The 24,633-nt window shown below is 37.2% G+C and overlaps 1 protein-coding gene across 2 annotated transcripts in view; it reads left to right on the plus strand.

The window, feature by feature from the left end:
- Positions 1-310: 310 nt before the first annotated feature.
- HMGCLL1 (3-hydroxymethyl-3-methylglutaryl-CoA lyase like 1) overlaps positions 311-24,633 on the plus strand; it is a 293,745-nt gene continuing 269,422 nt past the window's right edge. For both annotated transcript variants that reach the window (XM_036765723.1, XM_036765724.1), the window contains exon 1: positions 311-418. In XM_036765723.1, the coding sequence (XP_036621618.1) occupies positions 311-418 (108 nt within the window). The remainder of the gene's footprint in view (positions 419-24,633) is intronic.

Consider the following 24,633-nt stretch of genomic DNA (forward strand, 5'->3'; position numbering starts at 1 on the left):
TTTTGAGTCGCACTAAATTGAATCATTTTAAAATGAACTGCATTTTCTTTTATTTTCCCCAGGGATGAGCCTCGCAGGTGACAGGGGAACCTGCGGGGTTGCGCTGATAATTCTGGGCATGCTCAGTGGTGAGAGCAGGTTGCCTAGGAGGAGGAAGAGGCAGCGCTGGGTGGATGCTTTTCCTCCGGTGCTCGCTGTGTACCCGAGGCTCGGGCTGTGGAAGAGGGGACTCCAGGACCAACCCCAAGCTGGGCCCTGAGCCTCGCTGCAGCTGCGACGGCAGGCAGCCCGCAGGGGCAGCATTACAGCCATGGGGAACATGCCTTCCGCTGTGAAGCACTGTCTGAGCTACCAGCATCTTCTCCGGGAACACCTCGGAGTCGGGGACCCAGTGGCTGGGGCGCTTGAGCCCGCGCAGGTACTAGCGTGCGGCCCCACCCCTCTCCCTCCGGGGGATGCACCGCTCGCCCCTCCCCCGCCACCCAGCTGCCTCCTTCTAGGCACTGCGCCTCCACCCCTTCCCCCGTTCTCCTAGCCCGGGTCTCTTCTGGCCTTTGCTGCTGTTGCAGAGGATGCTGTCATTGCAGGCCCCACCCTGACTAGCCTCCCCTTGTTTTTCCCACTCTCCACATACCTTTCTGCTCACAGGTAAACTTTATTACCTTCTCCCCCCCACCCCCTCCAAAAATTTCCCCTGGGGACCACTGTCTACAATTATCCGTGTTCTTGTTCTTTGTTATGTCACGGCAGGGGCATGTTATGCAATGCCGTGCCCTTTGTGTAACACAAGACATTGCTCTCATCCCAGTCCCCTAGGCAAGTAATAGAGACTTTAGAGTCATCTTATATTAAGGGAGAAAAGAAAATGAAGGCAAAATTAAAGGTTATGGAAACACGCTAAGTTCAAATTGTACAGCATGACATTAATTCATTCATGGGCAGAATTTTTCCTTTGTGTCCATAAAGAGTCAGAGGACGATAGGAATGTAACTCAGGATTGTAAAATCTTACTTCAAATCTTTCCTGTCAGCCTATTGGAGTATAATAGTCAGATGGCCATTACCCATGTCTAATGCCATTTAAAAAAGCCTTATCTTCAACACACAAACATAACCCTACTAGGACTAGTAATTAAAGGAGAAAAAAATATGTATGGAAATGTATTTTGTTTTCTTAAAAAGCAAACTGAAATGATAGGGAAATGAAAGCACATTACATAGGTCAATTATCATGCAAAATATAAGTGGGTTAGGGATACCAGTAATTCATACAGCTTTTTAATTCTCATGGTATAAAGAAATAATGTGAAACAAAATCTTAACTTGATTTCTTAAGAGCAATTTTGTTAAGTTTACTAATTATTAACTTTCGATGGATAAATTTAGTCAGATAGTAAGTCACACAGATATATAACTGCACCAAGATAACTCAGTTTGTATTTTCATTTTTATAATTCTTTTTAAGAAGGATGATCTTGACAAAATATTACTTTCAACTCCACTAATTTAGATGATGCAGTAAATCAAGCATTCTGAGCACAAACTTAGTTTTCTGTTGCATATGGCAAATGAAAGTTTTGCTAAGAAATACATAAAGTGAGGTATTTTTAGCTGACCCTAAATCAAGGGCTTTTAACTCTGTGTGCGTGTGTGCGCGCGCGCGTGCGTGCATGCGTGCGTGCGTGTGTGTATGTGAAGGACCTCTGGAAATCTTGTGAAATTTATGGACCCATGTATATTGTTGCCTACGTTTACAATTGAAGGAAATGCTAAATTTCAATTAGAGGTTAGTGAAAATACAGATGCATTTTTCCCATCTAAGTTCATGGACTCCCTAAAACCTATCCAGGGACTCTAATTAAGAAATCCTACCCTAGAGATTGCACCTTTCATTTATTTTTGTTTTATAGGTGCATTTTGTTTTTATTACATAGTCATACCCTGATATTCCCCATGTTAAACAATAGAATCCTTTTTTTAACAAAAGAAGCCAAACTATTAACCTCATATGGTAGCATATACAGCATTTCTAGCCCCTTGTCTCCTACCTCTCTATTGAGAGGAAGTGTTTCATTCTTTACTTCGTGGGAGCTAAACCTTTTAGTATACATTCTGTTGATAGTGGATACACCAAAAAGATAATCGTTTAGGTTTTAAAATTTTGAGATCACCTGTTACTTAAAACAATATATCACTACTATCCAGTGCATAGCAAACTAGTCACACTCACAGATGGATGACAGCCCCCAACAGCCTTAGCTGAAGCTGGGGTGATCATAGGATCAAGGTGTTTTGAACTGAAAGGCACTTTAGAGATCATCTAGTCCAGTCTCTTTGTTTTACAGATGAAGAATTGACCTCCAGAAAGGCAGAATTAAAACAAAACAAAACAAAAACAAAAACCAATCTCCTTCTTTACTGTTCTTTTCTTTTTGTCTACTTTCTTTTTTTTACTCTTTGTTGACCGAGGGTCTGAACCTTATGGGAATTGGATTGCCTATTGTGTTGCTCTTTCCTGATACTTTTTGTGAATTGCTAAGCCAGTGGCAGGTTGATGGATGAGCACTTTTTGATACTTTCTGCCTCTCCCAAGAGATCTGTACTAGTCATGTTAGCAGAAGTGATGAGTTACTAAATAAGGCAAAGGGTGAATCAGAACCACAAGATTCACATTAGGATCATAGGAATCAGAGCTGGCAGGGAGCTTATCCATGATTTAGAGTCTAGATGAGTCCATTCATTATTTTATGTGAGGAAACTGAGGCCCAAAGAAGCTAAAGGACTTGACCAAGGTCACACAGGTTATAAACAGCATTTAAACAAGGCAACTTGGTGGAATAGTGGACAGAATGCCTGGCTCAGGAAATCAGGACCCGAGTTCAACTTCCAGTAGTGTGACCCTGGGCAAGTCACTTAAACTCTGTCTCAGTTTCCTTATCTTTAAAATGGGCATAATAATGGTACCCACCTCTCTAGGTTGTGAGGTTCAAATGAAATAATATTTGTAAAGTGTTTAGCACAGTGCGTGGCACATAGTAGTGATATATAAGTATTATTATTATTATTATTATTAACCCAACTCTTCTAAATACTTAAAAATCTATTACATATTCCATTAAGCTCAAGAAAACCTTTTGAGCCTCTTTGAAGAAAAGAAAATTGAAAAGTAATGAGAAAGGTCAGTATGTTTGTACAGGGAATCTATGTTCTTATGGCTGACAGTTGGAGAGATCCACTCTTACTTACGTTTCCGTATCTTCACCTCCAAAATGACCTTGTCATCATATGTAGGAGTGATAAATTCAAAAAAAAAAAAAGAAAAAGAAGAAAAGGGGTAGAGAACGCTTCAAACAATAAAGGGCCAAATGGCATTTTGTAGTAAAGTGATCCAATTTCCTATATTCTTATTCTGTGGGTAACCTGAGTAGCTTTCTATTATTAATTTGGTTTTCCAAATAGATTTCCCAATTTGAAAGACAATATCCTGAGCAGCCACGACTACTTTAGTCATCTCAGCAGTTGTCATTTTTATAATCGCTACTAAGACGATGACTACGACTATCACCTCTACTACTACCTACTACTACTATTACTACCACTGCTACTGCTGCTGTTGCTGCCGCTACCACTATATTATATTATATTATAAAAGGCTTTGCATAATTCTCCCATTTGATCCTTATAACAATGTAGTGAGTTCAGTACCATAGGCATTCCTCTCCCCATCTTTTACAAATGAGGAAACTGAGTATCAAAAAGTATATGTGATTTGCTGAATGTCACACAGCCCCAAGTTTCTTTGATTCCAAATTACAGTATTGTTTTTACAAATAACATTCTGCCTTTCTATCTATAATATTTGTTATTAAAATAAATACATTTTCATTCTTGTTTTTTTTAGTCAGTTTGGTCAGGATGAATTAGTTCCTTAGAGCCTAACAATGCCTGGATTGAATTATAAAATCTAGTTCCTCAGCTTGGAGAACTAAAGTATAGGTATATATGTATACATACACATACATACATACATGCACTTTAGTTTAAATACTGTACCTGAATGTTTATATATGCCACATTACATATCTTGTGTCCAGTATTTTTTATGTACAAATAAGATCACAAAGAACAGCTCAATATTTTGGGCTCTTACATGTGTAATGATCCTTATAAAATTCATGTTTTATGTCAGTCTCTTCAGGGGGTTTTCTGATCACCACTCTAGACTGAATACAAACCACTCTGCCCATTTTGTGGTCATTATGGATCTGTTGTGTGTTATAAAATGATTTCAATGATTCAAGTTAGTCAGTCTGTAAATCAAGTAACATTTATTAAGTGCCTACCATATGCCGGGCAATGTGCTAATAACAAAGAAAGGCAAAAGAAAGCTGTTGCTCTTGAAGATAAGTAGACACCTATGTACAAACAATGTCCAGGTAAGTTGGAAAAAATCAACAGATAGAAGGACCTAGCATTAAGGGAAACGGGGATAGGCTTCCCATAGAAGGTAGGATTTCAAAGAGGACTTGAAAGAAGACAGAGAAGCCAGGAGGAGGAGATGAAGAAGAAGAGACAGAGTTCCATGCATGAGGAACAGCCAGCAAAAATACCTGGCATAGGGAAATGGATGTCATGTTCAAGAAACAGAAAGGAGGCCAGCGTCATTAGTTCACAGAGTAAATGGGAAGGGGAGACTTAATGTGTAAGAAAACTAGAAAGGTTAGAGAAGGTTATGAAGTAATTTTATCACCAGTATATAGAAGTTAAAAAGTGTTTCCTTTGACATTTCAGCATCTCTGAAAGGTAAAGTGAAGTAAGGGTAAAGTGAATTAAAGTGCCAAGGAATTAGTTGAATGCACATGATAGGAGAACCAGAATGAGAATTCAGGTTCCTTGATGCCAAATTTAGTGCTTTTCCCACAAGTATATACTTTCTTTTTGTGACAGAAATGTATCAGACATCATTTCTCATAGCCTCAGATGGCTTTACAGATTAATATTTTTTAACCTAATTTGGGATCTAGGGATCCCTAAGGGTCCTTGGTGGTTCATGTAGAGGTCTCTCCAAATATTTACAGGGTCAAAAGCTGGTGTATCTTTGGAATAGGGATGGAGTAGGAATGTTCCAAGGGGAAAGAAACAGAAAACGAGGATTCTTTCCATTGTAAATGAGTCTGAAAAATTTAGTCATAGGTCGAAGGGGATAACAAAAATTTAGGAAGGGGGAAAACATAACAATGTGTGATTCACTGGATTGGGGACTCTAATGGGCCTATGAAATAACTATGGTGTTTCTCATCAAATAATTCAACCTTCCAATGCCTTATCCTAGATAATATTTTCCTCAACAATGGTCCCTTTCAAAACACTAGTATCCAACTCTCTGTAGTAGTACAAACGTTCAGAATAAAATCATTTCCCCACTAGATCAGTTCTCATAACAGCCTTTCAAATATGTGGTATCAGAGATATCAAGTTCAGTCTGAAATGTTAAATTCTGGGGTGAACTATTTATGATCATGGAAGATTCTGGCAGTGTTTATTTTTCTATTAATGTAAATAATGACCTGTGCTAATATATCATGATTCTCAGAGTGAGCACAGAATATTTCAATATCTTGATGAGTGACAGGAAGAAAGCAAGCAGTGGCCACCATTTTGTAGAAAGGAATATGAAAACATGGCCAGTGATTCAGTTGTAGATCAGGATAACTTGTATTACCAAGCCAACATGTGCTTCTGTGCACACTCACACACACACACACACACACACACACACACACACGTTTACAAACACATCTCTAGAATTTATGAATGAATGGATGGAAAAGCATTTATTTAGTGCTTACTGCATGCAAAGCACTGTGCTCAGCGCTGGGGACACAGACAAAAAACTAAGACAGTGCCCCCTTTCAAGGAATTGCCATTCTAACAGAGGGAAATAACATACATAGGAGGATTCAACTAAAGAGCAAATCAAAAGGCCCAATGGTCCTGAGGGCCCAATAATAAGGAAGATGATAATTCATATTATTTATTGTCACTTCTATCAATAAAACTATCTGTTTTTGGTGTTGAACCACAGATTGTATCAAAGACTTTAGTGAACACTTTCTTTTCTCAGTCTTCCATAGTTATGGCTTTTGAGGAGTCAGGGGCCCAAAGCAACTTCCAATCAGGGCCCGGGCTGTAAGTCATGTTGGTCCACAGGAGGAGGGGGAGGTGCTATACTCTTTTGAGACTTGCCTAGCTCTTCACATTTGTTCAAATTGGTCTTATAGCAAAGAAACTGGAAACTAAAGGGGGTGCCCATCAATTGGAGGATGGCTGAATAAATTATAGCACATGGATGTAATAGGATACTATTATGTAATAAGAAATGGTGAAAGGGGTAATTTTAGAGGAACATTGAAAGACCTGTATGAACTGATGCAAACTGAAATGGGAACCCATACAGTATATATATATATATATATATATATATATATATATATATATATATATATATATATATATATATATAAATATATATACACACACACACACACATATATATATATATACACATATATAAATATACACACACATATATACACACACACACACATATATATATATATACACATATATATACACACACATATATATATACACACATACACACACATAGATATGCACACACACACACACATATATATATATGCATACACACAGTAACAACATTATAAAGAAAAACAACTTTGATAATATGTACTTATATGATACTTTAAAGACTGCTAAGTATTTTCCATATATTATGTTATCTTATATGATTTTCACAACAATCCTGTAAGGTAGTGACATGGTTTCCTTGTTATTCCTTGGAGAGGATACCCCATTTTCTGATTGTGGGCATATTCACTGCCTGTCCCCTATGCCTAAAATATTCTCTTGGCTTTCCTGACTTCCTTCAAGTTCCAGATAAAAGATTATCTTTTGCAAGAAGGCTTTTCTGAACCCCCTTTATGCTATTGTCTTTCCTCTGATTATTGTCTACAATTTATCTTGTTTACACAGACATACACAAACACTCACTTTTTTTTCCTGGAAGGTTGTCTCTCCCAGTAAACTGAACATCTTGAGAGCAGGGGGACTGTCTTTTGCCTTTCTCTGTATGCTCAGTTAGGTGTCACTATGCATAGCTCTCTGGGCCTAGAGTCAGGAAGAAATGAAAGTTCAAATCTGGACTCAAATACTTACTGGATGTTGTAACAACAGTGTGGCTAGCAGCTGCTGTGGGGGCGTAAGACCAACACCAGCACACAGGAAGGCTGCTAGCACAGGATCTTTGTTCTGCTTTTCTAAGGAAAGCAACTTTAAGGGGTTAACGATCTCACTTTAATCAAACATACATATATCATTCACTTAGTTCAAGGGGAAAAGCCAGTACCCTGAACTTCAGAGCAAATACAAACAGAAATTACAAACAGAAACAATATAAACTAAGCAAACACACACAGTTATCAACAGACAGGCCTCTAGCAGTCTGACCAAAGAATTACGTAGTTACCAGAGAGAGAGAGAGGCACCAACATCCGCATTTTCAAAGCCAGAGGGCTCCAGCAGCTACGCAGAGTCTCATCTGGTCAAATCACATGACACTCTTCCAGTGAGTGAGAGCCCCCAGCAAAACGCTAACCTCTGAGTTTACATACCCTGTTCAGGGTCAAAGGGCGTCACAACCATGAGACTCAAACTTATGTGAACTAGGCTTTCCCTTGTCATAAGCAGGTCATCAAAGACTCCCGATTTAATCAAAGAAACAAAGTCCAGACTTATCAAAGGCACTTGACTACAACAATGCTCCAAAAGAGAAAACAGTAAAAAAGTCCCACTCTAATTACCAGTACAGATGTGTAACCCTGGACAAGTCATTTAACCCTGTTTGCTCAGTTTCCTTATCTGTAAAATGAGCTGGAGAAGGAAATGGCAAACCGCTCCAGTATTATTACCAAGAAAACCTCAAAGGGGGTCACACAGAGTCTGACGTGACTGAAATGACTCAAAAATAATGAAGCATCTGTAGTTCTTCACTTAGTTCCTTGCTTATAGTAGGAGCTTAATAAATACTTACTTCCTTTACTTGATTTGATAATCACAAAAACAATAGGGAAAAATAAAAATTATTTTAAAAACACTATAGGTATTAACCTCATTTTACATTTAAGAAAACTGAAGTTGAGAGTTTTTATGTGACATCCGTAATCACTCATTTTCTAAGTGTCAGAAATAGAATTCAGAATCCTAACTCAATTCATATTAGGCTTTTTCCATTACAGTATGCTATATGCATCTCTTTTGCTTCTCAGGAAGCGTGATTATGCTCTATAGAAGGAATTAATCCTTGCTTGAAAGTCCTTTACATCTGCAAGGAGCTCAAAGGACATGTTCCATCAGCATATTGTGTGCTATTTTGATCAAAAATTCTGAGTTTGATAAAATGAGTAAAGTGCCAAGGAAAGACATTAGGAAAATAAAAACCTAGATAACAAGATAAGAGTTGCTTGAAGTGATTAAAATATTGCAGTTTTTTTAACTTTTCTATAATATTTTGGGGAGAAATAAAAATTGATAAAATATTATTTTAGGTAATTTTTAATGTCAAGTTGGACAAGCTTCTTTATGATGATAAACTTATGAACCACTGAATATTTTTCTATCTAAGTTTGAGAACTCAGAATAATAGATGTAGTAAAAATTTTTACAGTTATATCATTTGGTTTCATTATATTCTGGTTTTATTTTCCCCATATTAAGACAAACCAACAAAAAAATCTACCTTTACACAGACATCATAGCAATTCTTCTACATTGATACACTTGTATTTTATTCCCTCTAGCCCACCCCACTCCACAGATGCCTTGCCTTTTTTTTTCTTTCTTTTTCACGCTAATTCTTCCATAGTTTCCCCCAAACATTCTTCATTTGACGTAGCTTCCAAATTCATTCAGTATTCTGGGTTAGCCTCCAGTTTAACAGTGTCCTCCTTAGAGTGAAGTGCACAGATTGGGCAGAATCCTCTAGATATGGTTGAAATGGCACAGATTACTGTAATATTTTTACTTTCTTTGACCTAGAACCCATGTTTTTCATAATGCGGTGTTAACTTTCATAATGCTAATATAGTCTCAATCTACATTAAAGTGAATACAGTTGATCATAAACTCAATAGGGGTCAGAAGTGTTACTCATCTGCCAGGCATAGATAGGTATTGGGCCTGTTATTTGATTACTCTAAGGAAGTTCAAATCAAGAAACTCCATCTAACAATGCAGGTCAGCTCCTTATCTGTAATTCAGTTTTAGAGAGTTGCCTAGAGAGCCTGTTGTTGTTCAGGCATTTCAGTTGTGTCTGACTCTCGATGACCCCATTTGGGGTTTTCTTGGCAGAGACAGTGGAGTGGTTTGCCATTTCCTTCACCAGCCCATTTTTACAGATGAGTAAGCTGAGGCAAACAAGGTTAAATTACTTGCCCAGGGGCACACAGCCAGTATGTTTTAGAGAAAAGAATTGAGCCCAGGTCTTCCTGGCTTCAAGGCCAGCTTTGTGTTTGCTATATCATACTGTCTTTCACATGAATTCCTATTAAAGCATCTTGCCCCACCCTTCACTCTAGTTTACTAAATAAAATTGGATATTGTTCAGCACAATACTATCAACATGTAACCAGATGGTTAGAAGGAGATATGAAAGCAAGAGTGAGATAAAGGAGAAATAGTGGACATATCTTTGTAAACTTCATCTCTTCTTTCTCCCTTTACCAGGTAACAATCCAAGAATTTGAGGGGTTTTCCCATCCTAAGGATTCTTAAAATATATTCACATTGGTTGAAGAGGATTCAGTCTCCTCCTGTATTTTCCATATTTTCTGTTATTCCCATTAGTTCATTGGCCTCACTAATTCACTGATATTATTCCCAGGAAGACCTCTCTCCCTCCCTCCCTCTCTCCCTCTCTCTCTCCCTCTCTCTCTCTCTCTCTCTCTCTCTCTCTCTCTCTCTCTCTCTCTCTCACACACACACACACACACACACACACACACACACACACACCTGTTGTCTCCCTGGACTATAATATAAAGGTTCAAGAAATTTCCTGTTCTCTTTATTCTTCAATACTTGCTACAACTTGGGTTCCTCTTGGCTCTTACTTTCTCTTGTTCCAGCTGGCTTTCTTATCTTTTTTGTAATATTAGCTCTAAGTTCCTCACAGATCCCTGGCTTCTTGGATACAGGCTCACTTTCTCCTCTAATCATTTTCCCTGTCCTCTTCTTCCCTTTCATTTCTGTGTTTCTTAATCCTCGGTCCTGTTCTGTCTTATCCCAGGGGCCTGGGCTGCACAATTGGAGCTTTTGGAATTTTCAGAATATTCTTAATAGTGAGAGACAACCCCAGGAAAAAAAAATCATTTTTTGTCAGAGATTTAACAAAATCTTATTTTTTGAGGCACACTTTCTTAATAGAAATGCTGGTTTAGTGGAGTCAAAACTGACTGTGGAAACCCATAGGTCTGGTGTCTAAACAGGAACAGCCATTGTCTTTAATTCAAGAAGGTTAGACAATTTCAGTTAAAGTTTAAACACTCTAATTTCCATTGTGCATTCGTGGAATGACCAAGACTGACCAGGAGAGATCTTCAGCAGGAGGCCGTGAGCTGGGTCTTGAGAAAGCCAGGGAAACCAGGAGGCAGGAGTGAAGTGGAAAGCATTGAAGGCATGGCTGAATGCATTTTAAGAATTCCCTGAATAACGCTTATATCCCTGTAGCCAGATGTAAAAAGAGCATTATACTTAGAGGCTGGATACTCAAGTTCTAATCATAGCACTGGTTACTAACTTTGAACAAATCATTTACTATTTCTTTGGACTTCAGTTTCTTCATTTGTAAAATTTGGAAGATGATTCTTTCTTGATCTAAATTCTTTGATTCTGTGATTCTAAAAATTGTGTTTTGTTCTGAATTTTCTTGACTATATTTATTACTACTACTTTTTTTGCAGGGGGGAGGGCACGGCAATTGGGGTTAAGTGACTTGCCCAAGGTGTTGGTGGTGACGGTAGTAGTAGTAGTAGTAGTAGTAGAAGCAGTAGTGGGACCAAGTGGGTCTGGGATTGAGTCTCCCTGTCATGCCTAGGCTGGAAGTATAGTGATGACTCTGAGGCCCCCCCTATTTTCAATCATCCATATTTCAATTGCATGTACCACTGTCATTCTAGGCACTCAGGTTTACAGTTTTAGCCTCATTTCTAAATTCTCACTTTCTCCCACCACATATATCGAATAAGTTGAAAATCTTATTGTTTCTACCTCCACAATATTTCTTTGATTTTTCGAAAATCACCTATAATGCATCAACAATGAAGTCTTTCAGGATCCTGGGATCTGGCTTGTATAGGTCTATTGACTTGAACTCATTAATTAAGCTATTCTCCTATTGTCTCTTCATTTATTTTCAGTTTCAGGTCCCCCCCTCTGACATACTGGTTATATGACCTTAGCAAGTTATTCTTAATGTTCCAAAAGACTAAAAGTTCAGAATTGTTGCTGATTTGCATGCTTAAGGGGTTTTCTGACTGGAGAATCCCTACGTGGAAAAAAAATCATAGGTCTTGAGGGGAAAAACAGCATACATATTAATTGCAGTGTCTTGCATTAGAACAGATAAGATTGTTAAACAATTACTCAGACTCAGAAAGGCCTATCAGGCAGTAATCCCTGGTTTGGAGACTACTGTACTAGCAACCTCTATAGTCCTGGTGTCAAACTCAGATAGAAATAGGAGCTAGCAAAGGAACATAAGGATGCTTGTGGGCTACATATCGACTTACTTTTTAAAATGTAATTATTATCTGTTTCATTTTGTTTATTTTGTTGCATAGTTCTATTTATTTTTGGTATTTTTAATTTATTTTGTTAAGTCCTTCCCAGTTCCATTTTAAATTCTTTGGCCCACACCCAGGAGTGTTTTGGGCAGCATGTGACCTTTAGGCCATGTGTTTGACACACTATATACATATATAAGAAATTAAAATTATTAGATTCTTCCAAAAACAAAGATTATTGGCTGAGAAAGTGATTGGGGAGTTAAGTGAGCTCCAAACAACTATCTAGGGGTAGTGATAAATGAAAGCCAACTGAGAGTTTTCATCCTGTATGCCCCCTTTTAGTGTTATTTTCTTCTTTGCCATTACAAACTGTGATGATGCTGAAAGGAAGCAGAATTGATATTTGGATAATGGAACAGATATTTAAGCTATAGCAATAAGGATGAGGAATACTGTAAGATGTAAAGGTTGAGAAGTACTGACCTAAAGTGAAGAAATACTGCATTTCATTTTTGTATTTTTACACCTACTGTTAATCCTTATACAGCTGTGTTCCCTGACAGCTTACTTTTCCTCAATGCTTCTGTTCAACATCCTTCCGGACCTTCCTGGCTCATAGGCTCTCCATCTGGCCCTGATACATTTTTGGCTCTCCCAATCTTCAATTCCTTTGTCTATCAAAAGTATTTTGAACTACTGAATATTGCTTTAATTTTCAGTACTTCAGGGAACAGTAATATCACTGTTGTTGCTATTTTCCACCCACATAGATCATAATCTCTCCATAACATAGTGGACTAAAAGTCAGTTCTTAACATTTTTTGTGTTATAGACCCCTTTAACAGTCTGGTGAAGCCTATGGAATCCTCCTTAGAGCAATGTTTTTAAATGTGTATGATAAAATAGTTAGGATTACAAAGGAAATCAATTAAATTGAAATAAAGAGTTATTTTAATTTTCCATCCATGTTGACTTCCCTTCTGAAATCATTCACAGACCTTTTGTGAATACATGGACCTTGGGTTAAAAACTCATGTAGTAATCAGTTATTAGTCATTGTGTGTGCCTAGTATGGTACCTTTCATGTAGGAGCTTAATAAATGCTTATTAATTGAGTGATGTGGCTGAAAATATTATCACCCTGTGGTTATCCTGGTGACAAACTTCTTCAAAGTCAGCTAGGCTGGTCTCTGGACAACAGATAATAGGTCCATCACTGAGCTCATAGCTTGCTTGCACTTGGGAAATCATGCAGCACTTACCATGATCCCAAGTAGTTCCCTGGCCATAAATAAGTAAATCTATCAGTCCCATCTCTTTAACACATATTCTCATAGTGATGTTATATCATTGAAGTTCATGGAATATCATGATCTCAGAAGTACCACAACTACGACTGATTTCATTCCAGCTGAATCACCACATTGGGCCACGGAATTTTTTATCTATCTGAAAAATGTGTAATGTGTATACTATGTCATACATAAATATAATGTATACTACATATATTCACACACATGTATATCTATGTACACACATCTCTTTTTCTTGACATATACATATACATGTATATACACACAGAATATACATCATGAATGGTTTCCTATTGTCACTAACATATATTTAGTTCCTAGATACTAGAAAGATGAGTTATCTTCAGTGAGTCAATACAAAGATATTTCATTTCAGCTGTTAATTCTGGTTTGTGTCGGGTGCAATTTTAGTAACTGCAAACTTTTGAAACCCATCTTTTAATCTTCTCTCCTATTGTTATGAAGGCCACAAAAGTTGGCCTTAACTTTAGTGCTTTGTATATGTGTTTTTTTCATGTGTGTAATTTTGCCACTGTCCAGGAAAAGGAATAGAAACAACCAGTTTGCTGATATTCTAAAGGTTACCTGGCAAACCTGTGTCCAAGCATGAATTTTGGGTTTTTTTGTGTTGGGCTTAGTCTCTTCACCCATGTGTTTATTGCTTATAGCAAATGTTTCATGTGGCTTTCTAGGTAATTTTCCCAATAACAAACACTGATGAATTGCCCACCAACATACAAGGAGATATACCAGTACTGGGAATACAAAGATGTGAGATGACATTCTCTCTGTCCTACATATGTTTATCATCTAAACTAGGTGGTGTAGGACCGTGTTTACAAACAAATAGAAATGGATCCACTCTGACTTAGAATAATGAAAAATTACTATTATGTGCATTGTATTTTTTTAAAGAATTTGTTAAATATTTCCCAATTACGTTTTAATCAGGTTGCATTCAGAAGTATTGCAGGCAAGAGTTAAACACTTAGGGAATTGATATAATGCTAAAGCTGAAATCAAGATGACTTTACTCTAAGTTCCAAATCTTTCCTCAGACATTTACTAGTTTTGTGGCCTTACACAAGTGATGTAATAGCACCTACCTCAAAGGGTTCTTGAGAGAATGGAAGGAATTAATTTATATGAAATACTATGCAAAACTTAACGCGCTGCACTAGTATTATTTTTAGTAGGAAGGATACAGCATATACACAAATAAATATGACAAAAGGTAGAAAATGGTAATGACAAAGAAGAGATCCAGACAAAATGTTATAAGAATATTAGAGGAGCGAGAGAACACTGTAGGAAAATGCATATGGCAGGAAACTCAAACTACATAGAAATTCTTTTATTATATAAAGATCATTCCATGAACTTGACATTTCATAAAGTCTTTTTTTTGGTGAATTTTATTAACAAAGGATGAGGTCTCTGAGGCTTGGCAAATAAGGAGGCAGGAAACTCCAAAGAGAACATGTCTGTCAGATTTCTTTCCTTTTGGGTTTTCCTTCCAAATATTTTTTTGGACATGGGAGGAAGTGGAGTGGCTCTCTGCCACTACTTTCTGACATCTGTAACCCACTGGGTGTATAGACTCTGGCATCCCTCTTTTAAAGTCTTTATTTAATCTGTATTTATTTCACTTGTAAAAAAAAAGAAACTGCCATAGCTTAACAAAACATGAGTCCTATTTTAGCAAGAAGCAATTTATTTTTTAGTATTTTCATTTTAGAGCGAAGATTACTTTCCCTTCTAATGTTTTACATAGTTCAAGTCTTGTGTTTTACAGAAAACTGGTAATTCTGTGAACATGGTCAGTTCTAAAAGCTGAGAATAATTTGCAGCCCTCTCTGTGCTTTGTACTTTAGAACTAAGTTTTTTTTTTTAAAGAATGTTCAGGGTCTGTCAAGAAACAGCTGTAGTTACTATTCAATATTTCACTCATGAGCGCCTGCTATCATTTAGGCTCTATTCACTTAGAATCAAAATATTACATTTAATGTAATTATTCTCCTGGATGTATGTCTTCAAAAAATATGTAAAGGAAAGCTTATTAGAGGGGGTAAAAAGTAAAATCACATAAAAAATCTCATCTCAAATCCATTCACTGTTCTTATGTGTGTATATGTAGACATATGTATGTGTGTATATATAAATGTATATATGTATGTGTGTGTGTGTCACCTTTGACAGAGGTATACTAATGGTGACTTTCATTTTGGTAGAAATGGCATTTTAAGGAAATTACATCATCAAACTTGTATAAACTTATGCAGAGTGAAGTAAGTATGGGGAATAATTTACACGACGACCACAGTGCAGTGTACAGGAAAACAATGTTGAAAGAATTCAGAGTTCTTTTTTTTTTTCTTTTCCTGATCAACTTTTATTTTCTTTCCCCACACACATTCATATTAAAACCCATCAAAAAGATGAACATATGGATTGTAGCAGCAGAGGTAACTATGGTTTATCAAAAGCCCAGGGATTCAATTCTGATCAGTGCATTAACTAAACGTGACTTCAGAGGACTGAGGATGAAAAATGTTTCCAAAATCTCAGGAGAAAGGTGGTAGAATATAGGTAACGAGTGAGGCCTACATGACTGGGCATGTCCAATGTGTGTGTTTGTTTCACTTGACTGCATATCGTTCTTACAAAAAAGGGTCCATTTTTTGGCAGGGGATTAGCGGAGAGGGCATTGGAAAGTAACAATGATGTAAAGAATACAGAGCATTAATAATGACACATTTTGAAAATAAGTTACTTTTCAAAACAGAAATGTTTTCCCTTAAAAACCTGTCATGCCTATAGTCCAGGCCTTATTCAGGCTAGTCCAATGATTCAAATTTAGAATATTGCCAAATGAAACCATCCCACAGTTTGTTTTCTTAGCCATATCATGAAAAGATATTCTGCATAGATGTAGCATTTATTCAGTTGGATAGTGCTTATTTGCCTCTTCATATGCCATGGTTGGGCACTGGTATCAAGGGAGGATCTCCTGATTCCCCATTACTGGCTTTTGTACCTAGCCAACAGGAAGCTTCTTGAATGGTTCAAGCCTTAGTTCTTTGGGTCAATTAAATCTTGAGGATGATTGCAGTATCTTTCAAGGAAAAACTAGCGTAGCTTGAGTGGGGTAGAGCCTAAGGAAAAGTTTGCCCAGCCTAAGTGGTAAGGACTGAGTAGATACTGTTCCTATCACTTCTCTGTTTCTAGGTCTGTCTTCCCTACTTCTGGATTTTGAATTAACTCTTGCATCTATATCCTCTTTTCTACCCTAGTATAGGTCATTTTCCCCCAGTACGAACTATACTTGTCTATAAAGACAAGAAATTATTACGCAGAAAAATGTAGTAGAGAAATTACTTTGCCTTGGCAAAGAAACATTTTTATGTTTATAAATAGTATTTTAATTTTCCCCCGAATACATATCAAGAAAAATTTTAGTATTCATTTTTAAAAGATTTTGAGTTTCAAATTTTTCTCCCTACCTCCCGTCCCTCTCCTCTTCTGAAAATGGTAGGCAGTTTTACATAGTTTATACATGTGCTATCATGTAAAATATATTTCCATATTCATCACAGTTGTGGAAGAGGAAACAGATCAAAAGGAGATAAAACATGAGAGAGAATAAAATAGGTGAAACAAATGTGCTTTGATCTGCATTCAGAGTCCATCGGTTCTTTATGTGGATATGGATAGCATTTTCCTTCATTAATCCTCTGTCATGTTGCTGAGAAGAACTGAGTCATTCCTGTTGATTATTACACAATGTTGCTAATACCATACAATGTTTTCATGGTTCTGCTCATTTCACTTTGTATCGGTTCATAAAAGTCTTTCCAGGTTTTTCTGAAATCTGACTGTTCATCACTTCTTCTTGCACAATAGTATTCCATTATATTCATATATCACAACTTGTTAAGGCAGTCCCTAATTGATGGGCATCCCCTCAGTTTCCAATATTTTGACACCATGAATGGGGCTTTATTTTTGTACACATTCTTTTCCTTATGATCTCTTTGGGATACAGAACTAGTAGTGGTATTGCTGGATCAAAAGATTTGAACAGTTTGGTTGCTTTTTGGGCTTAGTTCCAGATTGCTCTCCAGAATGGTTGGATCAATTCAAATTCTATTAGTGCATTATTGTCCCAATTTTCTCATTTTTTCTCCAGCATTTATCACTTTCCTTTTTTTCTCATATTAGCCAATCTGCTTGTGTGAGGTGGTATTTCAGAGTTGTTTTAACTTGCATTTTTTCTAATCAAAAGTTATTTGGAGCACTTCTTCATATGTCTATATGAATTGCCTGTTCATACCCTTTGACAATTTATCAATTGGGGAATGGCTTGTATTCTAATAAGCTTGACTCTATTCTCTACATATTTGAGAAATGAAGCTTTTATCAGAAACACTGGCTATAAAGCTTGTTTCCCAGCTTTCTGCTTTCCTTCTTTTTTCCCTTAATAGTATTTTATTGTTTCCAATTACATGTAAAGATAGTTTTCAACGTTCACTTTTATAAGATTTTGAGTTCCAAAATGTTTTTCTCCCTCCCTCTCTCACCTCCCCTCTCCACAAGATGGCAAACAATCTGATAAAGGCTTTACGCATGTAATTATATGCAGCATATTTCCATATTAGTCATGTTGTGAAAGAAGAATCAGAACAAAAGGGAAAAACCAGGAGAAAGAAAAAAACAGCAGCAAAAAAGAGAAAATACTATGCTTCAATCTGCATTCAGACTCCATAGTTCTTTCTCTGAGTGTGGATTGCATTTTCTATACAAAGTCTTTTGAAATAATCTTGGATCCTTTTATTGCTGAGAAGAGCTAAGTTTGTCAAAGTTGATCAGTGCACAATGTTGTTGTTACTGTTGATCTCCTGATTCTTCTTACTTCACTAAACATCAGTTGTTACAAGTCTTTCCAAGTTTTTCTGAAATCTGCCTGCTCATCATTTCTTTTGGCATAATAGTATTCCATTGCATTCATGTACTGCAAGTTGTTTAGCCATTCCCCAATTGATGGGCATCCCCTCAATTTCTAATTCTTTGCCACTACAAAAAGAACTACTATAAATATTTTTGTACATGTGGGTCCTTTGCCCTTTTTTCCCTGTATCTCTCTTTGGGATACAGACCTAGAAGTGGTATTGCTAGATCAAAGAGTATTTATAGCCCTTTGGGCATAATTCCAATTTGCTCTCCAGAATGGCTGAATCAGTTCACTCCACCAACAATGCATCAATGTTTCAATTTTCCTACATCTTTTCCAACATTTCTAATGTTCCTTTTCTGTCTTATTAGCCAATCTGATAGTTGTGAGGTAGTACCTCAGAGTTGTTTTAATTTGTATTCCTCTAATTAATAGTGATTTAGAGCGTTTTTTTTCACATGTCTATATGTGGCTTTAATTTCTTCATCTGAAAACTGCCGGTTCATATCCTTTGACCATTTATCAATTGGGGAATGACTTGTATTCTTATAAATTTGTCTCAGGTCGCTCTATATATTTTAGAAATGAAGCCTTTATCAGAAACACTGGCAGTAAAAATTGTTTCCCAACTTTCTGCTCTCCTTCTAATCTTGGTTGCATGGGTTTTGTTTGTAAAAAAAGCTTTTTAATTTAAGGTGATCAAAATTATCTCTTCTGTGATCAAAACTTTCTCTTCTGTATTTTGTAAGGCTCTTTATCTCTTGTTTGGTCATGGATTCTTCCCCTTCCCGTAGATCTGACAGGTAGATTATTCCTTGCTTTGCTAATTTGATTGCTTCATTGTCTATGGTCCTTTTTAGCAAGATGCAGTTTCCTTCCTTATCTGTTTTAATTAGGTCTGATTTTACTTTTACTTTGTCTAAGATCAGGATTCCTATGCCTGCCTTTATTTTCTGCAGCTGAGGCATAATAAATTCTGCTCCAACCCCTTACCTTTACTCTGTGTGTGTCTCTCTGCTTCAAGTGTGTTCCTTGTAAGCAACATATTGTAAGATTCTATGTTTTTATCTGCTCTGATATTTACTTGTATTTTAAGGAAGAATTATCCCATTCACATTCACAGTTATGCTTACTACCTATGTATTTCCTTCCATTCTATTTCCATCCCTGTTTGTCTTCTCTCTCCTTTCACCTTGTCCTTCCTCACCAGTGTTTTGCTTCTGTCTACCACCTCCTCTGATCTGCCCTCCCTTCTGTCAGTCCTCCCACTCTCCGTTTACTTAATCTCCTCTTCTTCCCTGTTGGGTAAGATAGATTTCTATTTTCAACTGATTGTGTATATGATTCCCTCTTGGAGCTAATATTGATGAGAGTAAGGCTCAAGGGAAGCTCATAATCCATCTTCCCATCTTCCCCTCCACTATAATTCTTACATACCTCTTCATCTGAAATAATTTACTCCATTCCACCTCTCCCTTCATTCTGTACCCAGTGTACTCCTCCTTCTCATCCCTTATTTATTTTTTGTCACTTCCTAAAATTTACCTTACACCTATACCCTCTATGTATAGTCCTTCTTGCCATACTATTACTGGTACATTTTTTAAGAATTACAAGTATCATCATCTCATGTAGGGATGTAAACAGTTTAGCTCTGTTGAATCCCTTATGTTTTCTTTTCTCTTTTTACATGTTTATGCTTCTCTTGGGTCTTGATTTTGGAGGTCATATTTTTGGTTTAGTTCTGGTCTTCTCTTTATGAAGGCTTAAAATTCTTCTGTTTTATTGAATGACCACTTTTTCCCTTGATGTATTATGCTTCATTTTGCTGGGTAAGTGATTCTTGGCTGTAGTCCTGGCTACTTTGCACTCTGAATTACCATGTTCCATGAATTCTAATCTTTTAAAGTTGCAGCTGCCAAGTCCTGTGTGATCCTGATTGTGACCTCCCAATATTTGAATTGTTTCTCTGGCCACTTGCAGTATTTTTTCTTGACCTATTAGTTCTGCAATTTCACTATTATCTTCCATAGAGTTTTTATTTTGGGATCTCTTTCCTGAGGTGATTGGTGGATTCTTTGTATGCCAATTTTGCCCTCTGGTTCCAGGACATCATGGCAGTTTTCTTTGATAATTTCTTGAAAGAGGCTGCCCAGGTCCTTCTTTGGGTTGTAGCTTTCAGGTAGTCCAATGATTCTGATATTGTCTCTCGTGGATTATTGTTTTTCCCATGAGGTATTTTATATTTTCTTCCATTTTTTTCATTCTTTTGAACTTCTTTGAGTGATTCATGATATCTCATAGAGTCATTAGCTTCCACTTGCCCAATTCTGACCTTTAAGGTGTTGTTTTCCTCAATTAGCTTTTGTACTTTCTTTTCTATTTGGCCAGTTGTACTCTTTAAGGAGTTGTTTGCTTCAGTGGATTTTTGTATTTCCTTTTCCATTTGGCCAATTCTACTTTTTAAGCAGTTCTCCAAGCTGTGGACTCTTTTTTCATAATGCTCTTGTATCACTCATTTCTTTTCCCCATTTTTCTTCTCTCAACATGATTTTTAAGCTCCTTTTTCAGCTCTTCCATAAGTTCTTTCTGGGCTTGAGACCACTTCCTATTTTTCTTTGGGGTTTTGTCCTTAAACGTTTTGACATTGTTGTCCTATTCTGAGTTTGTGTCTTGGTCTTCCCTGTCACCATAATAACTTTCTATGGTCTGAGTCTTTTTTATTGTTGTTGTTGATTTATTTTTGGCCTTTTCCCTTTCTTTTAAATTTGAGCTCTGCTTCCAGGGTGAAAGGGTCATTGTCTCAGGTTTCTTGTGCTAGTGCCTGTAGGCCTTGACAGCTTACCTGGTGCTGTGTTGATTTCCCTGAGGCCCAAGGGGGATCCTTGTGTCTGATGTTGCACAGGGGGGTTGCAGTGGGGGTTGTCTGGCACTGCTGGAGGCATTACCTGGTGCTGAGCTGGGGTCCTCATGGTGTTGTCTGGCATGTGCTGAGGCCCAGTGGGGTTTTTCTGCATTTCCCCATGGCTACATTGATACATGTGGTGATCTGGCCTATGGAGGCTGCCTGTTTGCGCAAGGCTATGCTGAAGCATGATGAAGTTGGTGCTGGAGAGCATCTGCCTGTTTGTCTGGGGCTGTGCTGAAAGCACATAGTGGTCCAGCCCCTGGGGGATGCTGGCCTGCCTGGGACAACGCTGAAGCACGTGGCAGTTCCCAGGGTTAGAGTCTGCCAATTCCCCTGGCTATGCTAAGGCATGTGAACGGGGTGCTGGTGGTTCTGGTTTAGCATTTGCCTGATGTTCCAGACTGGCAGTCAGTATCTCCCACTGGTTTGCTGAGGTGGGGCTTGCTGCTGGCTTGCTGCGATGCTTTCCATCCTCAATTATACTTGCCTTTTGTCCAAATGAGACAGGCCTTTCTTGCCAATCTTCCAAGTTTTTTGGGCTAAAAGCTTGTTTCACCTCATCTTTTTGCTGGTTCTGCAATTTCAGGATTTGTTTGGGGGCTCTATTTTATGGCTGTTTGGAGATGAGTATGGGTGAGTGACAGTGATTTAATTGCTTACTGTACCATCTTGGCTCCCAAAAGTAGAGTCCAGAAACATTTGTTTATAGGAGATTATTTATTGTTGTGATCCACTTCATCTTTCTGAAATACATCCACCTATATTCTTAATCTATTGATTTGTCAAGTGGAGCTTACTTTAGGTAGATTTAATCATTTTATGTATTAATATTCAATTTCCTAAAATAGAAAAATCTTAGAGGTGGGAGGGACCTTTGCAGTTATTTAGTTCATTGGTATCAAAATCAGATAGAAATAGGGCCACCAAACCATATATAAGGATCCCTGAAGCCACATATTGACTTAGAAAACCATTTATTAGCATTTTCTGTGTTCTGTTGTATTTTTTATTTATTTTGTTCAATGTTTCCAATTGCATTTTAATCTGATTCTGGCAGTACTTGGGAGTGGAGCAGCAATGTGGCCCACAGCTGTGGGGTTGACACTTTTCATCTTGTCCAACATGTGCTTGAACACGTGTTGGAACCTAAAAACAGGAATTTATAGTATGTGTGAAAAGTTCCTCATCCCCCCCTGCTCTTGAAGACAGACCGTGGTGATGAGTAACTCATTATCTCCTCAGCACTTTCACAGGTATATAAATACATAGAGTCGTAGAACCTCAAAGTTGGAAAGGACCATAGTGATCATTTAGTCTAACCTGTAACTAAGCAGGAATCCCTTATGGGGCAATTTCAATGAATAATCCTATATCCACTTGAAGATCTCAAGTTATTAGGAACTAACTGCCCCCTAAGTTAAACTATTCCATACATTTACTTTTATGATGTTTTTAGTTATAATGTGATGAAATATTCCATGCTGCATATTTTTACTGTTGTTCCTACATCTGGGACCAAGAAAAAGAAATCTAGTCTCTATTCTACATGACAGCCCTCTAAAAGAGGAGTTATTATTTTCTCTGACCAGAAGTCTTTTCTTCTTTTGGCTCAATGGCTTCATTTTATATATAATATATATATATATATATATATATATATCTATATATATATATATGTATATGATAATGTAACTAATCATTTTATAGCATTATATCTCTTTTTAGTATCCTTCCAAAAATATGTTGTCTAACCAGATCTCTCAGACTACACTATAAAGCAGCAATTGTCAAAATGATTTGGTGTTGGCTAAGAAACAGAGGTTCGAAAACAAAACCAGCATAGCCAAGATTAGATGGAAAGCAGAAAACAGAAAAAAATACAGCAAGTCTCTCTGATAAAAGTCATCATTTCCCAAATTGTAGATGCTAACTGGATACCAATCAATCGGGTGGCTGAACAAATTATAGTATAGGAATGTAACGCATATGGGATCATTTCAGAGAAACCTAGGAATACTTTTATGAACTGATATAGCATGAGGGGGGCAAAACTAGGAGAATAATTTATACAATAACACCAATACTGTTAATAATAAAAATAAAGAAAACCAATTTGGAAGTCTTAACAGCTCTGTTCAGCACAATGAACAAGCATGATTTCAGAGGACATATGGTAAAGTTTGTTGCCCACTTCCTGACAAAAAGGTAATGGACTTGGGGGGCGGGGCAGAATGAGATGTATATGTTCTGAACAGTAAGCATTGGAATTCGTTTATCTTGACTATGCATATTAATAACGAGAATTTTGTTGTTCTGTTTTAATTGAAAAGAATGAGAGAGAAGATAGATTTTTGTCACTTAAAAATAGAATTTAATTAAGGATTTTTAAAATGGTGTCTAGCACCAAACATAGTACTGTAAATGTGGTCAGTTATCTCTCTGTTTGGATGCTGTGCTTCTGTTAATACAGTTTAAGATTGCAATAACTTCTTTGGCCACAGAATCATATTATATATTTATATTTAGTTTGAAGTCCACTGAAAACCTGTCTTTGTTTATGAGCTGTTCTATAACTGTGTTTTCCCAATTCTGCACAGGTGAAATTTATTTTTAGATCCCCAGTGTAGGAACTTAGGTTTATTTCTATTAAATCTGAGAGAAACAATATAGCATGATAGGTAGAAGGCTATCTTCAGAATCAGGTAGAATGGCATTGAAGTCCTGCCTCTGATATGTTTTGGCTATGTGACCCCTGGGTAAGTCACTTAACTTCCTTTTTGTAAATTTGTTTTTGGTTTTCAACATTCATTTCCACAAGATTTTGAGTTGCAAATTTTCTCCCCATCTCTACTCTACCCCACACCCCAAGATGATGTGTATTCTGATTGCCCCTTTCCCCAGTCTGCCCTCCCTTCTATCACCTTGTTCCCCCTCCCTTATCCCCTTTCCCCTTACATTTTATAGGGCAAGATAGATTTATATACCCCATTGACTATGTATCTTATTTTCCAGTTGCATGTAAAAACATTTTTTAACATTTGCTTTTAGAACTTTGAGTTCCAAATTCTCTCCTTTGTTCCCTCCCCATTCATTCTCCTTGAGAAGGCAAGCAATTCAATATACATGTATCATTATGCAAAGCACTTCCACAATATTTATGTTGTAAAAGACTAACTATATTTCCCTCCATCCTGTCCTGTCCCCCTTTATTCAGTTTTCTCCTTTGACCTTGTCACTTAACTTCTTATTGACCAATACAACCAAGATTGTAAATTGAAGAACAGTTGTAGATATAGTTTAGTAGAGTATCCTCCCCTGGGATTTCCTATAATGATAAAATGACATGAGAATCAAATCGTCATCATCATCATCATCATCTTATCATAGATTGGTTTTTAAGATCCATTGGAATCCTGATTCTATCACTCATTGTGCTAGCTGGTCTCAGTATCATGCTACTCAAGTGGGCTCAACAAGGGAAGAGACCGTCTTTTGTTATTCTTTGTATCTCCAGTGCTTAGCACAGTGTCTGGCACATAGTAGGTGTTTAACAAATGCCTATTGACAGACTGACTACCAGTCTTGGTTTCGTTTCATC

The sequence above is a fragment of the Trichosurus vulpecula genome, chromosome 7, assembly GCF_011100635.1.
Source record: "Trichosurus vulpecula isolate mTriVul1 chromosome 7, mTriVul1.pri, whole genome shotgun sequence".
Taxonomy (NCBI): Eukaryota; Metazoa; Chordata; class Mammalia; order Diprotodontia; family Phalangeridae; genus Trichosurus; species Trichosurus vulpecula.